The sequence below is a fragment of the Hyla sarda genome, chromosome 8 (genome assembly GCF_029499605.1).
Source record: "Hyla sarda isolate aHylSar1 chromosome 8, aHylSar1.hap1, whole genome shotgun sequence".
NCBI lineage: Eukaryota > Metazoa > Chordata > Amphibia > Anura > Hylidae > Hyla > Hyla sarda.
In genome coordinates this window covers 70,448,139-70,466,997 of record NC_079196.1, presented here as the reverse complement: position 1 = coordinate 70,466,997, position 18,859 = coordinate 70,448,139, and the positions used below count along the sequence as shown (strand labels likewise).

The window sequence follows — 18,859 nt, the reverse complement described above, 5'->3', positions numbered from 1 at the left end:
CATTACTTTCTGTTCTGTCCTTCTGATCATCTGGGATAATGCACTAGGTGCCTTGTGTGGTCTTTTTTTCCCTTTTTTCTGTGTTTTTCATCTCTGTATGGGACACTACCATAACTCCCAGGCAGCAAGCTTGCTGTCTTGGAGTTATACTAGACTTTGATCTGTCCTTCACTCCCTATATTCGGTCCCTTTCACGTTCTTGTCACCTGCGCCTCAAAAACATCTCTAGAATCTGCTCTCACTATTGAAACTGCTAAAACTCTCATTGCCTTGATTCACTCCCACCTTGACTATTGTAACTCTTTACTAATAGGCCTTCCCTTTTCTAAACTCTCCCCTCTCCAGTCCATCCTCAATGCCGCAGCCAGACTCGTTTTCCTCTCCAGATTTTACACCGATGCCTCCCCCTGTGCCAGTCACTATACTAGTTACCCATTCAGTTCAGAACCTAGTTAACTACATCTCTTCTCATCTCGGTCTACCATCGAACACGTTCTCTCTGCTCTGCTAGTGATCTAACACTAAAATCTTTTATAATCCGAACCTCTTACTCCCGTCTTCAAGACTTTCCTTGTGCTGCACAAATTCTCTGGAATGCGATGCCTCAATCCCTCAGACTCAACCACAACATCCACAGTTTTAAACATGGCCTAAAAGACCCATATCTTCAAGCAGGCCTATAATATTCCCTAGTTAGCTTCCATAACTACCACTTTGCCCCTTTTGAGACCTCTAGGTCTTGGAGATCTCAAAAGCTTCATATTTGACAGTCTTCTCCTATTCTCTGTGTACTTTAGACCTTCAGAGATTAGCTAGTGACTGGTTCACTCTCCTGTATGTAACCTTTCCTATTTATGAAATATGGCTGGACCATTGTATCAATAAAAGCACTTTATGGCTTCTGCCTCAACCCCATTCCTCGTATTCTGTAAGCTCTTGTGTGCAGGGCCCTCACTCCTTCTGTTTGAATAGTTAGCGTGTAATATTATGTCTGATACTTGTCTTTATTTGTACCCCAAAATTGTAAGGTGCTGCGGAATCTGTTGGGGCTATATAAATAAAATTATTATTATTATTCCCCCAAATGAAACATCAATGACCATTGAAATCTAGTTGTTTATTGGGGATATATATTATTTGTTTAGACTGCTCTAGTTTATTTCCTAGCTAAATCACCTCTCCTGTTGTTTTTCCACTACTTCTCCTCTGCTTTTCCACTACTACTACTCCTGCTTTTACTTTCTACCAGTCACATCGCTGGCTATCCAAGAAAATTCTTCTTCCATCCCCCACCATTACTATTAATCAGAGTCAATGGTTCCAGCCTTTTCCCAGTGGCACAATTCAAATGTTTTGACATAACCCTTAATTTTGTCCTGTTTTTTGAAACCACACATTCAAACCCTTATCACCTTCTGCAACCTCCACCTTAGAAAAAACATTTCTTGAATGAACCTTTGCTCAACATTTAAGACAAAAGAATGCTAGTACTCACCCAGTCTAAGACCAAGTGCAAAATCAAATTTATTTGGTACCTATATACATATTTGATTTTACACTTGGTCTTAGACTATGTGATATTCTGAGGACTAGCATTCTTTTTGTCTTTTTTGTTGGTGAAAATTCACACCTGTAGGTGTTGCTTTAAGTGGTACTCCGCCCCTAGACATCTTATCCCCTATCCAAAAGATAGGAGATAAGATGTCTGATCGCGGGGGTCCTGCCGCTCGGCTGCAACACCCCGCTCTCATTACTGCACAGAGAAAACTTGCTCTGTGCGTAATGACGGGCAATACAGGGGCCGGAGCATCGCAACGTCACGGCCCCCCCCCCCCTCAATACAAGTCTATGGGAAGGGTCGTGGCGGCTGTCACACCCCCTTCTGTGACGTCATGATGCTCCAGCCCGTCATTAGGCACAGAGCGAGTTTGCTCTGCGCAGTAATGATAGCGGGGTGCTGCAGCCGAGATCCCGGGGGTCCGCAGCGGTGGGACCCCCACGATCAGACATCTTAACCCCAATCCAAAAGATAGGGGATTAGATGTCTAGGGGCGGAGTACCTCTTTAAGTTATGGCTTATTTGACACTTCCGTTGAGAACCCTGTTGAGAACTGGTATCCAATCCTTTTTGTTTGACGGATGTGATTTTGACGGGGGGGCAACAGCGGGACCAGATGGACCCCATTTTAGTCAGAGGGGTCTGTCAGCCACCGCTGTTTTCCAGCGGGAGTAACAGGAGAAAATTGCGGCGCAAGCAGTATTTTTTTTCTCCCTCTATTCTCTCCAGCAGCCCCGACGGCCGCCACATTGCCGTGTGACAACTGTAGTGTGAAACGGGCCTACCCTTGTCTATTTAATTGGAGCTGCACAACCCTTTTTTCTCAACATTTGATTGACAAAAAATCTAGTTCATGCCCCATTATCTCCAGCCTGGACTTCTAAAACATCCTCCTCTGTGGTCTAGTTGTAGTGTAGATTTATAGATTTATAAATTTTTGGTGTAGCTTTTTAGTCTAGCACTGTTAGAATAGTTTCTTGACTTGCAGTTAGCTCTGCACCACTATTTTGTATTTGTTACAATGAAGTGTAGGAAAGCTGGGACTTCTCTTCACCATACACAACCTCTTAGGCAGAAGTGTGTACTTCTTCCTGCACGAAAAAACTATTTTCTACTATTAGTCAATTGGACTGCTGGACTTTATCTTCATAGTGTTGTCACTTTCTTTTAGAAATATGTTTTGGGTTTTTTAGTAATACTCTCAGAAGTGTAAAATTGCTAAGATAATTATTGAGAAAGATGTCGGGGGGAAAAAAATGAAAACTGTGCAGATGGCATATTGTTTGGCTGGGGAAAGCACTGACCTTTCTTCTGTTTGTATATTACCAGTTAGAGCCACTTCAAGAGTCTGTGTTACAGCAAAGACCAAACAACAACGCAGTGAGCTCCATGGAAAAAGTCATTCAAATCCAGGGTAAGTAAAGGACCGCATGAACATTGACAATTCTTGATCTGAAATGTCTTTATAAATTCATTAAATGTTGTAAAATGACCAAATTAAGCTATTAATCATTTACACCTCAAGTGCTGACATGTTTTAATTTGTATACAGTATCTCCCATAATTGTTCACACCCCTCACATTTTTGTAACTATTTTGTTTTCCATCTGACAACACTGAGGAAAAGATGCTCTGCTATAATGTAAAGTAGTGAGTGCACAGCCTGTATAAAAATGTTAAATGTTTTGTCCCCTCAAAATAACTCAATCCCACACCCTCTCAATGCAAGTCTATGGGAGGGGGCGTGGCATCTGCCATGCCCCCTCCCATAGACTTGCATTGAGAAGGGTGTGACGTGACACCACGAGTAGCGTATTCATGACGTCACGACCACTGCAGCCCGTACCCCTCTTAAGCCTCTTGAGCATGGAATTTACCAGAGCTTCACAGGTTGCCAATAGAATCCTCTTTCCTCCTCCATGAAGACATCACAGAGCCGGTGGATGTTAGAGACATTGGGCTCCCCCACCTTCCATATGAGGATTCCCCACAGATGCTCAATAGGGTTTAGGTATGAAGACATGCTTTGCCAGTCCATCAACTTTCCCCACAGCTTTTTCTAGCAAGGAAGCGGTCATTTAGGAGGTGTGTTTATCATGTTGGAATACTGCCAATACTTATCATGTTGGAATACTGCCCTGCGGCCCAGTCTCTGAAGAAAGGGGATCATGCTCTGCTTCAGTACAGTACATGTTGGCACAATTTTCTTTGTACTCTTCACCTAGTTGCCACCACACACACACTTGACACCATCTGAACCAAATAAGTTAATCTATATTTCTTCAGACCACAAGACATTGGGGGAGATTTATCATTGCTTTTAGAGCATTTTTTTTGTCTATGTTTTGGCGCAGTTCAGGCGCAAGCAGCATATTTAGCGACTTTTATGAGTCTTTTGATATAGAGAGTTTTACTCTTTTTGCCTACCCTTAGAACTTTTTCTTTTTGACCATGCAGTGGTCACATATTTATCATTTGCAACTTTTGTTAAAAGTACTTTTTAAGGCGCAAAGCTACACCACCTACCAGTAGGCATGAGACGACAGTGTCCCACTCCCTTTCTATGACAGCTCCTGAGCGCGGGTCATAGCTGTGGGGTTCTAGCGGCTATCTGCTACCAGGACCCATCTCTAATGCCAGACATTACCGATTACGGTGATGCCTGGCTTTAACCCCTTAGACAACACAATCAAATTTGATTGTAGCATTTAAATGCAAGTAAAAATGTCCCGGCAGCTCTGTGAAAGTAAGTAAAAACGCCTAACCTGCCAAATTCAGGACCCGGGAAAGTGTCTACTTCCATCCCTCACAAGCATCTAGAAAAAGTGTATGTGGTTTGAGCTTTTCCCACCACAGAGCTGGGCAAAATTAATCATCCTGCTGCACCTTCTTGATAGATTCATCTTTAGAAGAGGCTGCGTTCTGAGATGACAGCCATGCAGACCAATTCGATGCAGTGTGTTACGTATGGTCTGAGCACTGACAGGCTGAACCCCCACCCCTTCAACCTCTGCAGCAATGCTGGCAACACACATACATACGTCTGTTTTCCAAAGACAACTTCTCAATATGACTCTGAGCATGCGCACTCAACTTCTTTTGTCAGTATGGTCTTGAGACGAGTGCAGCAGCTCACTTTCAGGGTCTTGGAAATCTTCTTATAGCATAGGCCATCTTTATGTAGAGGAACAATGTAGGAGGCTAGCGAGGTGAGCTCCCACTCCTGCACATTGATTATCAAAAACTAGCTGCAGAAGTGGAGCTCAAAAAATGTCCAGCATATAGCAGAGGAAGTCCTTTAAAGCAACATTACAGAATTTAGGAAAAGGAAGGTGAAGGAAAAACTGGGCGTCTCACTGAGGTGGAACTGAGGGTATCTCATATTGAGGATGGAGATGTCCTTACAGAAAGATGCCTTAAAGCTACAGAGCTTGAACTGGCTGGAGTAAATGACAAGCTTGAGGACCTGGAAAATAGATCCCGACGCAACAATTTGCACATTGTGGGTGTAAAGGAGTCAGTCACCTCCCCTGACTTACAGCGCTTTTGTGAACGGGACCTACCTAAGAACCTTGGACTTTCTCACCCTTGCCGGGTGGAACAGGCCCACAGAATCGGTCCACCGCCTCCTCACCAGGTACACCTGCAGTCCTAGCCCACCGCCCTCACCAGGGCCAAGCCCCTGAATGATAAGGTGGAAATTCTACAGGCTTATAGGCGCTTGTCCCAACCGCTGGTGATACACGGCATGCGCCTTTTACTCTTGAAGATTTCTGTGGAGGTGGCGAAACGCAGGAGAGCTTTTAGTACAATCTGTACCGCACTTTTCAAAGCTAAATACCGTTTTCATCTACAATACCTGTCTGCCTTTCGGGTGTTCCATGCAGATGGGACTGTTTCTGTCTACAACACTCCAGAGGGGGCTGCCGCTTCCCTGGATCAACTCCTTAATACGTCCTCTTGGCTATCTTCCCGCTCGATGCCACGCAGAAGATTTCGCTCACCTAGAGGCATGCACCAAAATAGATCACCCACGAGAGACCCAGCTTGCTCACCTAACCCGAGGGACAGACGCCGCCAACAATGCTCCCCACGACGTGGCTACAGGAGTGACTGCCACTCCTCTCCAGACTGAGGTTCCTTACTGAGGTGCATCTTTTTGCAGCTGACCCTCGAAGGAGGGTGTCCACTTGAGGGTGACTCCCTATGGGTCTGCTATTTGTTTTGGTTATGCATTCTTGTTCTTTTGTTTTGTTCAGTGTTCTTTGGCTCCATACTGTGCGTACTATGTTCTACCTCGATATGCTGCTCCCTACAGGTGTATGATGTGTCCATTGCTTAAGTGTTTGATGACGGCCTACCTCATCGCTGCTGCATCCCCCTTCCAAAAACAATTCTGCTACCATATTACCACTTCTCGCTGTATGGTTTCATTTTTCCCACCCACACACGGTTAAAATTCTCTCCTGGAATGTGAAGGGCCTGCGTTCTCTTCAAAAATGTAGGCTCTTCTTGCGTTATCTCAAAACGATCAGGTTTTACCTGAGCATGATTTCTTTCGGATGCAGCAGCAATGGGTTGGGCACATACCGTATTTTTCGCCGTATAAGACGCACTTTTTCTTCCCCAAAACGTGGGGGGAAAAGTTGGTGCGTCTTATACGGCGAATATACGCCCGAGGCTGCTGCGGGCGAGAGCGGGAAGTCAGCTGTAAGTACAGAGGCTGCGGCGGTGCGGTACATCGCTGACTACCCACTCCCCACCCGCAGCAGCCTCATGACCGCCGGTGAATTTTTCTCCTCACACCGGCTATGTTTATTGCCCTATGCCTGGAACATACAGTTCCGGGTGCCGGGCAAGTGAATTACTAATAACTGTATACTAAAAACCAGGGGGCCTCCAGCTGTTCTGAAACTACAACTACCAGCATGCCCGGACCGGCAAAGGCTGTCTGGGCATGCTGGTAGTTGTAGTTTCACAACAGCTGGAGGCCCCCTGGTTTTTAATATACAGTATTAGTTTTTACCTGCTCTGGCCGGCCCCCGCCTGCAGCCGCACACAGGAGCCGGCCCGGGCAGATAAAATCATAGGTTTTCCTATGCCGGACATCCGTATGTCCCGAAAAATCTTTTCGGGACATAAGGCTGTCCGCGGGTCACTCACCATTCCCCGGCCGATGCGCGTCCTCCTGCGGTCCTCCTGCGGTCTTCCTGCGATCCTCCGCCTCTCTATGGTTGTACGCGCGGGACCTCAGTGACGTCCCGTGCGTACAACCATAGAGGCGCCGGAGGACCGGAGGAAGACGCACGCCGACCGGTGCCTGGTGAGTGACCGGCGGTGTGTAATCTTCAGCGTTCCGGTCACCGCTCCTCCGGTCCCGGCACCTACTGCTATGGTCCATAGGCCATAGCAGTAGATGTGACACTGGGCCAGAGGAGCAGTGACCGGATCACTGTGGGGGCAGCACACAGAGATACAGCCTCCAGCCATACACTGTATATGGCTGGAAGCTGTATGTCTGTGGGGGGGAGCTGCCTACTATTGCGGGGGAACTATACTGCCAGCCATTGTGGGGGAACTATACTGCCAGCCATTGTGGGGGAACTATACTGCCAACCATTGTGGGGGAACTATACTGCCAACCATTGTGGGGGAACTATACTGCCAACCATTGTGGGGGAACTATACTGCCAACCATTGTGGGGGAACTATACTGCCAACCATTGTGGGGGAACTATACTGCCAACCATTGTGGGGGAACTATACTGCCAACCATTGTGGGGGAACTATACTGCCAACCATTGTGGGGGAACTATACTGCCAACCATTGTGGGGGAACTATACTGCCAACCATTGTGGAGGGTGGGGAGCTGCCTACCATTTTGGAGGGGGGGGGAGCTGCCTACCATTGTGGGGGAACTATACTGCCAACTATTGTGGGGGGGAGCTGCCAGTGCCTACCATTGTGGGGGAACTATACTGCCAACTATTGTGGGGAAACTATACTGCCAACCATTGTGGGGGAACTATACTGCCAACCATTGTGGGGGGTGGGGGGTAGGGGGGAGGAGCTGCCTACCATTGTGGGGGAACTATACTGCCAACTATTGTGGGGGAACTATACTGCCAATCATTGTGGGGGGGAGGGGGAAGGAGCTGCCTACTGTTGTGGGAGAACTATACTGCCAACTATTGTGGGGGAACTATACTGCCAACTATTGTGGGGGAACTATACTGATATAAAATATTTTACTACAGTATTTGGTTCAGAATCTTTTTTTTCTAGATTTTCCTCCTTTAAAATTGGGTGCGTCTTATATGCCGGAGCGTCTTATATGGCGAAAAATACGGTAATCGGCTCTCCAGCTAAAGAGGGGAAGGCGGGAGTCCTCACACTGATTCACAAAGCTTTTGCCTTTACACTTCTCACACTTCACTGACGGCAGAATTTCTCATCTCCAGTTAGAACATCATGGGGAAACTTTTAGACTTTACCATGTTTACGCTTCTAACTGGGAAAATGGGCCCTTCTTTAAAGATCTTGCTACTAGGGTGCAATCAGATACTACCGTGGGGGTAGGTGCTTTCTGTGGTTTCTCCGGTAAGGTCTCGGAACTGTGTCCTCCCTTTGACATGGAAACAAAGCTGCAGGTATGCTGCATACTGACCCCCACCTCATCAATAAGATTCTGGAACAATTTTATTCTGATCTTTATGCGAGTTCTCCCTCTGATCTATCTGCTGGAGAGGCCTTTCTTAGAGGTCTGAACCTCCCCTCCCTGACGGATGCTCAGAGGGATGAACTTAACACCCCGGTGACAGAGGAGAAAATTCAAGGAGTCATTAAATATCTACATAACAGCAAAGCCCCCGGACCTGATGGTTACACAAGAGAATTTTGTAAAGCTCTACTGCCCAAACTATCCCCGCTATAGGTAGATGTATTCCGGGAATACATGACTTCTGGCTCTATCCCGAAGGAGGCTTCACTAGTGTATATATCAAAGTATTACCAAAACCGGGCAAGGACCCTAGGGTCCCAGGCTCATACCGTCCTATATCTTTAATTAATCAGGATATCAAGATTCTGTCTAAAATTCTGGCTGATCATTTGTCTAGGTTTATGCCAGAATTGATCAGAAACCGATCCTGCTACTCTGAATCTAAGGACTGTCCTAGTGGTTTTGGACCGGTTGCAGCACCATCCCCTGCCAGGAGAACGGCCGGCTCTACTGGTGTTAGATGCTGAAAAGGTCTTTGATAACGTGTCCAGGGACTGGCTGGGGATGGTGCTGGACCAGATGGGGTTACAGGGTGCCTTTCGCGATTATCTTGCGCGTATATATAGAACACCTATGGCTTGAGTCTACACATCTGGTATCCTTTCGGCCCCTTTTCCTTTATTCAAGGGGACAAGACAGGGATGCCCCCTTTACCCCTCCTCTTTGACCTGGCTCTTGAACCATTAGCCAGATCCTTATGGTCTTCGGACATTTACTCGGGCACCAGGGTGGGAGAGAAGAGGTGAAACGAACTATGTTTGCAGAGGATGTCTTGGTTTTCCTAGATGACCCAGGATCCTCGCTTAAAGATGTCCTGGCCCATCTACGACATTTCGGGGAATTTTCAGGTTATAAAGTGAATGTTACAAAATCTGAACTACTACCCACCCACCTGGCTTCCAGAAGTAGATGGCCTAGGTATTTGTGTTGCCTCCTGCTCTGTCAGCTATTTAGGGATTAAAGTACGTAAAACTCCTTGCACGATATAGAGCCTGAACCAACCCCAATATTCGGGCTGAATTTCTGAGGTGGGGTAATCTCCCGCATACTTTTATGGGCAGATGTCAGTTGATCAAAATTATCAGCTTTGCTAGACTATTTTTATTTATTTTTTTCAAATCATCTGGTGCCAGAAAGTTGAACAGATTTGTAAATGACGTCTATTAAACCATCTTTATCCCCTTACTGTATCCCCTGTAATATATCCTTTCCTTTTTTGAAGGTGAATACTGGCCTTGTTTGCATCAACTTTCTTCAACCATCTCATATTCACTTGTTGAAGCTCAGAAATGTGAGAGTGAAGAAGCAGAGACTGTGACGGCAATGGCGTCCCTATCTGTGGACGTCCGTCCAGAGCGAAGGTGAGCAGTGCTGTATTTGTTTTAATGTTGACAACAATGTCTTGAACTAAAGGCTTAGTAGTCACTGACATAAATGACACCCGGATTGTTTAGGTCATACAGTGTTTATTAATGAAGTAGTCTTGCCACAGATTAAATTAAATTCCTAACCTAGAATTAAAACAGAGAGCTCTGTGCTGTTTAATGTTCAGATCGCTGTGATCATTAGAACGAGCCGGGAGAAGTGTGCGGCTGTGCGCTTCAGTCCCTGGCTGGCTGCAATGTTTTACTGCAGGAGACAGACTCCATAGTAAGTATATGAAGCACATCTCCTGCAGTCATAAGGAGATTGCAGCAAGTCATGGAGTAAAGGGCACAGTCACCTGATTCTCCTGGCTCATTCTAATGAATGATGGGCCTATAAACACCCAGAATTTGATCAATGAAAACTTTTGATATGTCAAGTTTTTGTAAATGACAGCAGACACGTTAAATTACTATAGGCCTGTGCTTCCTTTTTGCTGAGAGAAATAGATAAACCTAAATTGCTTGAATCTTCCCCAATCAAAAAATTGGAAGCTGTCTGTAACAGAATTTGTTAGTGAATAAAGTACTGTGATTACAGCAGCCTCTGCGCTGTTTTAAAGGGATACTCCACCCCTAGACATCTTATTTCCTATCTAAAGGATAGGGGATAAGATGTTTGATTGCAGGGAGTCCAGCCACTGGGACCTTCCATAACCTCCGGGCCGGCACCCCGGCATTCTCAACATTTATATTCAGAATGCCTGCTTCAAGCATGGCCGATGTTGTGACGTCACACCACGCTCCCTCCATTCATGTCATTTCAGGGTGTGTGATGTCTAGGGTGGAGTTGCTTCTTAAGCAAGAATCTAGTTTGTCTGTAGTTTGTACAAGCCTGCTAGCTCACATTACAGCTATACTGTTGCCATGTTATACACACAATGTCGTCTTGTTGAATTGTTGAAATATCTTGTTGAATTAGAAGGAAGGAGAAGTCTGCAGCACAAATGGTTGTTTGGAGTCATAGTTTCACAAAGATGCTTTACATATGGATCTAGGAAAATTGTGAAGATTTGCTACAAATTTATACTCTAAATTTATTGGGTGTCCATTCATTAACAAAACACCTAATGCAAGTGAGTAGAGTGTTACAACAACTTCCATCTGGCGATTGGTTGTTCATCGTCTTCTTGCACCAATCTCATCAGATTGTACAGTGTAAATAAAATGAAAGTTGCCATAAAATAGCAGATATTTTACCCTCACACACACATAAGAATGTTAGAAAGCAGGTGATAGATCTGTATTATGTTGCCGGGTCTGACTGAGCTTTTCCCTGCTCTTCTCTAGGACTGAGGATGAACCGATGGATGAAGAACCCCCGCTGTAGCAAAGTGACCGGTGATTGTCCGTTGTGTAATTCCGTACATTTGTTGGGGGCTGCCCCCTCCAATTTCTCCGCCTGTGCTCTGTCTGCAGGAAGACGAGCAGCGACATGGATGTAAAGAACTCTGTGTACATCACATCCACAGAACCACAAACGGCAGCGCACTGTACAATGCACAGCCGCACTGTGTGCCGTTCCTGGATACAGGAGGCACTGCTCCTTCAGGAGCCACTGGCAGCTCTTGCCAAAAATATTTTATTTTCTTCATGATTTTTTTTTAACAAATACTAATTCAACGAAAAACAAGGATAAAAGTGACCTCTTCAGAGGTCCACGCAAACAGTTTTGGTGCTTTAACATTCTGCAGCAGATTTACAAGGGTCCTGTGTGCTCTGAAGGGAGGGTGACCATGTTGTGCGGACACTTGTATACACCACTTGGTTTAGCCTGTTTTTCAGACTTTGTTTCTTCATAATGGGGTATATGCAGTGGACTAAAGAGATCCTCTGGAGCCTGTTATCACAATGAGGGACTTTTGACTCTGGAACAGAAGCGGGAGGAAGGATTGTGCCTTGTCCATGGATGGAACACACTTTTTTCCATTTGAATGGTTTTGTTCCTTTATTGTTTCTAAGGAGTTGAAGGACTTGCCTTAAAATATAAACATCGGTAACCAACAGAAGATGTGACGTCACATTACACAAGCCCTTGTGTCCTATGGTTGATCCGAAGTGACGGGGCATTGATGGCTCACAGCAGTCGTCTTTGTTTTCTTTTTGATTTCTCAAGTTGCATGTCGTATATACATGCAATGACCGGACTGCGTCCTCCACCTGTGAACTGGTCTCTGCAAACATAAACTTCAAGTGCAACTGATGATTTTTTAGGTGCATTTTACCATGTGGAGATGGAGGATATGGCCTCTTACTGCGCAGGTAGCATGCACGGCCTGCGCCAATTCCTTTTTAAATGGTTTTTTTTTTTTTTACTTTGTTTTTACTTTAAGCAAACCCGTTGCAGCTGCCAGGCAGTACATTACCAGTTCCCATTTCATTTTTGTAGTATTTCAAAGCTTTATTCACGTTACATTTTTTTTTTTTTAAGTAAGGAATGTTTCTCGTGGTAATTTTTTTCTTTTTCTTTTAAAGTTTGGTTTCTTTAGGGGATATTTTAGATTGCAAATGACTCCCTCTGATCTTCCCACCGAGACTTCCTGTATGTATCTGAAATGTGGGGACGGTGTCAGCGGTGAGATTTATTCTGTAACTGAACCATAGAAAGGACGACCATAAAGACTGATGGGAGTGCTCTTCTGGTTGTGTGTATGTAACAGGGGAACACCTTACCTCACTTGTTACCAGATCAGAGAGCAATTACGAAGACTTTAATTTTCTTAGGAGACCAACAATGTACTGTATGTGAGCCTTGCTCCTGGCATTGCATGGAGGGAGCAGGGTGCTCTCAGTTTTGGATATAACCTCAATATAGCACTTATTATCCATGCTGAGAGCTATGGCTGAATTTACAGCAGCATGTGACTCACACCCATTGCCTAACAGATTCCTGAGATGAACCTCCTCTCTGTTAGGGGAACAGCATTTTGCTGCCTAGCAGCAGTTTTCCATGTTCCTCGGCAGCTGCTTTTGGGGTTTGGCTGTGTTTTGAAAGGTTCTCCAGGGACTGTGCTGCAGGCCGCACCTTGACATATGTTGTTTCCTGTCCTGCCAGCACATGATATGTTTTGGAGTGATAGTCAGGGGGCTTCCGTGTGACCCCCCCCCCCCCCCCCCTCCATGTGTCGGGACCCTCACATTGTGCCCTTACTGTGTGTATTTATTATTCATTTCATGGCCGTTCTGTAACTACACTACAGCCTGTGACTGCACAAAAGAGCACCGCACTGCACCAGTCTTTTTATTTCCTGGTCACACTGTGTGTGGTACTTGCAGTCCCCTCCTCCGCTTCCCATGTGCCCACTTTTCCAGCCGCCTGATCCCAAAACTACATGCAAAGCTATGTTACTGGTGTCACCTGTGCTGTTGATGCTTTGACTGCTCTGTACTGATCTTTTGGTTTAGCTCCTTACATAATCTGCATGCTTCAAGCCGTCTGATGGCATGTACACCTAGACTATACACTGGATACGCTCTGAAAGATGTATACAGGGGCTTGATTTGTAATACATCCTATTTGCATATCATTTGTATTACTTACCATATCTGATTTTACTCAAATAGCCAAATTTCATCTGGTAAATGTATTCATATCCACTGCCATAAGCAGCATTATACCAGGTTTCGTGCTACGGATATTTTCAGGATTTTTTCTAGTATAAAAATTCTTTCCATATACTGAATGCACCTTTCAGAGCATGGACAGTTGTCAAATTTACAGAGTATCCTTCAGCATACGTAGTTGGTATCGTCCAGTCGGCATGTGAAAAGTGGCCGTTTCTCTGGTGTTGTCGGAGGTGCAGTAGGGGGCTATTTTCTTAGACATTACCCTTTTTTTTTTTTTTTTTTACTTTAAATTTCATTCCTTGTTTTTATTTCTTTTTGTTATACTTTTATACCCTGCACACGCTGCATTTCCACTCATTCCATGTTTTACACATGTATCCATTTTGTGTGTGCAAGGGAGGGGCCACACTCCTATTTCTGGGCATTGACCTCCCTATAGATGAAAAAAAAATATATATAAAGATAATTATATATAGAAATATATATATATGAATCTATTTTTCTAGATTTTACGATATACTTTGAGGTTGCATGAATTAAGCACAGCTCAGTCCTATGTTGTGTAGTTGGTCAGGAAGGAGAGGGCAAAGAATATGGGGGTCATTGGTTGAACCTCATATTGAGAAGGGCACTTTTTATTATTTTACCTGGATTAATCTCAAAGTATTGTTAGGCTGAGAGTGTTTTTTTTTTTCTGTTCTTTTTTTTAAATATATATTTAATGCAAAAATGGGTCTGTCCAGGAATAGGAATAAAGGGGCTCTGCTTGTTTATCTTTTCAGAAACAGTGCCACTCTTGTCTACGGGTTGTCTCTGGTATTACAGCTCAGCTGCATTCCTGTGAACAAGTGCAATTACAGTGAAACGTCTTTGAGAAGAGACCTTCAATGGGGGTCATTGAAAATAACCTATATAACAGTGGTCTTCAACCTGCGGGACCTCCAGATGTTGCAAAACTACGACTCCCAGCATGCCCGGACAGCCAACGGCTGTCCGGGCATGCTGGGAATCGTAGTTTTGCAACATCTGGACGTCCGCAGGTTGAAGACCACTGCTCTATAGGTTATTTATAATGGGCTGAAAATCAGTCACATGAAAGCTGGTCTGGGTAGGGGAGTTGTCTTCTCAAAGTGGTGGTCTTTTGGGGAGATTTCACTGAGGCTACAACCCATGAACAGGAGTTGTGCAGTTTCTGCAAAAAGCAGACCCTCGTTCTCATCATGGACAACCCTTTTGAGTAAACATTAACTGTCTGCAAATATATTTGAACATGGCATTGAATTTCAAGAGAGAACATTATCCTGCTCCATGTAAGTGAATATATATATATATATATATATATATATATATATATATATATATATATATATATATATATTAGTGTCATAAGGCATAGAGCTGGAATGGTCTTTCCTTTACATAAAAGGGAGGTGGCGCTGATGCAAGGAATTGCATTAATATTGCTATTTGGTGCCTGTAATGGCATCCGTACATATATCATTTTCTAGACTAAAACACTATAAGGGGCAGGTAGTAAAGGCTACAGCCCTGTGGTAAACACTGTGTACCTTCTCTTAGCCTGAGAGCATGTATGACACTTAAGTCCCTTGCATCCGTCTTGCACACCTCCTCTGCCATATTGTTGTTTTTTCATACACTGTTTCCTATTTTCTAGTGTAATCTGCTGTGTTTTCTTCAGTAGTGGTGACCGTTTGCAGGCAGAATAGACATTTTTTCCAGTGTAGTCACCATCACTATGTTCATATTAGTGAATTGTGGAGTGCAGCTCTGGCAGTACAGATAATGTTACTTCTATGTTCTTTTTATTATGTCATCATGAGAAATAATGGTTTAGGTCATGGCGGCAATTCCCCAAAACCCCCCCCCCCCCCTTTTTTTTCTTTTTTTTTTTTTAAATTCCAGTAAAACTTTGGTCATTCCCAGCATTATCAGTAGTAACACTTATGACCTAAGTTGTCACAAGACAATGATCACGTTGCCTGCCTGTATCCTCTCCTGACGTTTCATGGCTATGAACTGCCACCCGTGTCTGTCTGTGATCGTATGTTTACTTCAGAGGTGACCCTCCATAACAGGCAGGACAACTCGCTGCCTTTTTACATAGGGGTGTGACCATGCCCACCCCACGCTGCCAACGCACTGTGTTTAAAGGAAAGAGAAAGCAACTCCTCCGGCAAGAGTTGTTTTGTGTGCTGTGCCCTCACCGGGTCAGCTTTCTCCTACAGACTGGAAAAAGGGATTACATACGTTTCTGGAGTGTGACTTTCTGAGGGTGACAAGCGTGTGTGTGTATATAATTATATATATACATAATATAAATATATATAAAATTATAAACTTACAGAATTTCATGCATCGTTTACCAGATCTTTAATGCAGATCTGTCATGACGGTTTTATAACTATGAATCCTTTGGGACACTTTGCATTCACCTGCATTTTCTTTGTCAGGTTTCAGCCCATTGTTACAGAAATCTGGGCTTTTTTTCTGCCACTTTTCTGTTCCTTTGTAGGAGCTGGACACTGATTCTTTTATTATTTTTTTTATTATTTTCCTTTTTTATTTTATATTGTTTGACATTTTTTTTATCTACTTTTTCCACTGACTGTGTATTTTTTTTTCTTTCTCTGACAAGGACATTGGATTTGAACTTTCTTAGCAGTGCAGTATTTTCTACCACATGATGGCAGCGTGTTACTCTTGTGATGTAAATAAAAGAAATGTTACCTATTCCTCGTCTCCGAATTGTCTGTTCATAAAAGGTGTAGGGGGGTGGGTTTCTATCTACCAAGTGTTTTTTGTTTTGTACGTGTCTTTCTGAAACACACTTCATACGTGCGTCATCAGACTTTACCACTTAGGACGATAAATGTATAGTAGTGTCATTGACTTACAATAGAAAGGGCCCTGGAATAGTCAAATATACATTGTTATACTAATGATGATGGAAGAAGAAAATGTTATAAACCATATTTTCAGGCAGTGGAAAGTCTTAGGTGAACTTAATCTGCTGAGATACATGGCATTATATCCATATGTTCATAGAATTAACCACAGTCAGGGCTAATTCTAGACTGTTTGCTAAAGTGGCACTTCTAACTTAATAATACAGTGAATAAATATTACCACCATACAGAATGAAGGATCATTGCCACACATGCTGTCTGCTAGGCAAACCTTGTTAACCCCTTAGGCTGGCTTCACTTCATGTTTTCTGACTCAAAATGAAATGCCGACGTATCCATGCTTGGGTAGGGAACAGTCCCAGTTATTTCAATGTTTTTTTTCAGTGTTTTCAGCATTAAAGGGGTACTCCGGTGTAAAAATTTTTTTCATTTTTTTAATTAACCCCTTAAGGACCAATGCAAATAAACCTGTACGCCCCTGAAAGACCAGGCCTGTTTTTTCAAATCAGGGATGTCTGTCTTTATTAGAGAATAACTCTGGTAACGTTTTGCCAATCACGATAATTCTGACATTGTTTTTTTGTCACAAGTTGTCCTTCATGTACATAGTAAAACTAAGCCGATATCATTTGTAGTTTTTTTTTTACAATGCAAAAAATAATGAAATTTTTACAAAAAATTACGATTTTTTGCTATTTTAACACTAATAGGTTGCACATATTTATACTTACTGACCAAATAGTTCATGAAACTTATACTTTCAGATGTCTACTTTATTTTGAAGTCATTTTTTAGTTTTTAATTAACATTTTAAATTAACAATTTAACTAACAATTTAACTTGAAATTTTGAAAATTTGAAAAGTACATTTTTTTTATGTGCTATGCAAGGTTTGCAGAAATTAAAAGGTAGTAGAACATAGGAACACCCCCCCCCAAATGACCCCATTTTAAAAACTAGACCCCTCAAGGTATTTGCTAGGGGGTACAGTGAGTATTTTAACACCATAGTTTTTTGGCAGGAATTATTACAAAGTCAGTGTTAAAAATTCGAAAATTGCAATTTTTCACAAATGCATCATTTGGGGGGCATATTTTTTGTACATCACTTCTGATATTGAAAGAAATGCACCCTATATTTTATTTAGCTGCTTGTCCCATGTTCGGAAATACCCCCGCTTTGGCCATATATGGTTCCTTGGCCGCGTGGTAGGACTCAGAAGGAGAGGAGCGCCATTTGGCTTTCAGGGCAGAACAGTACCCCCACCCCCACAAGTGATCCCATTTATATACCGCACCCCTACAAGTTATTGGCTGGACCAGGGACCTCTCTGATTAGTCCTTGGTCGGCTAGCAGTATAACGCGTCTGTCTGTGACAGTTAAGGCTCCTGATGGATATATCCGCCATGTTGTGGGAATAAGCACCCGCTCATGGCGAATATATCCATTACTGCTGCGACTGGGTAGCTCAGTGTGTCCGCTCATGACTGCTGGCGGAAAATCCGCCGCTATGAGTGGACGCACAAAGCTACCCAGCCGCAGCAGCGAGCTCATTACCGTGACTGCTGCATAATGTGTAGGATCACATGGTGGACATCCGCAGCATATTACATGCTGCGGATGTCCGCCAATGCGATCCTACACATTATGCTTTTTTTTTTATTAGATTCATTTAATAAATGTATTTTTAATATATATATTTTTTTTACACTTTTATTACATTTTTATTTATTTTTACACTTTTATTTTATTTATTTATTTTTACACTTTTTAATGCTTTGGAATACTTAGTATTCCAAAGCATTGCAGTTATATGCTGCCTGCCAGTTTTCACTAGCAGGCAGCATATTTCACTGGCAGGCAATACCCAGGGCAGACCTGGGGGTCTTTGTAGGACCCCCGGCTGCCCAGGTATGCAGCAGCACCCCACGATCGCGATGCGGGGTGCTGCAGGAGAGACATAGGGAGCCCCCTCCCTCTGTCAGAACTCCTTACAGCGCGCGGTCACTTCTGACCGCGGCTGTAGGGGTTAAACTGTCGGGAGTGAAGTGAACTTCACTCCCGGCAGTGCGGCCAAACACAGCACCCCGCGATCGCGCTGCGGGGTGCTGCGGGAGAGACAGAGGGAGTCCCCTCCCTCTGTCAGAACTCCTTACAGCGCGCGATCACTTCTGACCGCGGCTGTAAGGGTTAAACTGCCGGGAGTGAAGTGAACTTCACTCCCGGCAGTGCGGCAGGCCCCGGCCAGCCGCGGCCACACACACAGCACCCCACGATCGCGATGCGGGGTGCTGCAGAGGAGACAGAGGGAGCCCCCTCCCTCTGTCATAACTCTTACAGCCCGCGGTCACTTCCGACCGCGGCTGTAAGGGTTAAAACTGCCGGGACCGAAGTTTACTTCAGTCCTGGCAGTGCAGCAGGGTCCCGGCTGTGTGATACAGCCGAGTCCCTACCGTGATCTCGTGGGTGCACTGGGCAGCACCCACGAGAATAATGGACGAGTATAGACGTCCAGGTGCGGGAACGCCCGCCAACCTGGACGTCTATACTCGTCCGTGGTCGTTATCGGGTTAAACAGATTTGTAAATGACTTCTGTTAAA

The 18,859-nt window shown here is 44.1% G+C and overlaps 1 protein-coding gene across 8 annotated transcripts in view; it reads left to right on the top strand.

Moving 5' to 3' along the window:
- HDAC4 (histone deacetylase 4) overlaps nucleotides 1–16,083 on the top strand; it is a 224,581-nt gene extending 208,498 nt beyond the window's left edge. For 7 of the 8 annotated variants that reach the window (XM_056537015.1, XM_056537012.1, XM_056537016.1 and 4 more), the window contains 3 exons: nucleotides 2,888–2,972; nucleotides 9,563–9,701; nucleotides 11,055–14,675. In XM_056537015.1, coding sequence (XP_056392990.1) covers nucleotides 2,888–2,972; nucleotides 9,563–9,701; nucleotides 11,055–11,094 — 264 coding nt within the window. In that variant the 3' untranslated portion in view covers nucleotides 11,095–14,675. Of the gene's footprint in view, nucleotides 1–2,887; nucleotides 2,973–9,562; nucleotides 9,702–11,054; nucleotides 14,676–15,987 lie in introns of those variants that run through there. The other variant, XM_056537011.1, reaches the window with a different exon arrangement.
- The last annotated feature ends 2,776 nt before the right edge of the window (nucleotides 16,084–18,859 follow it).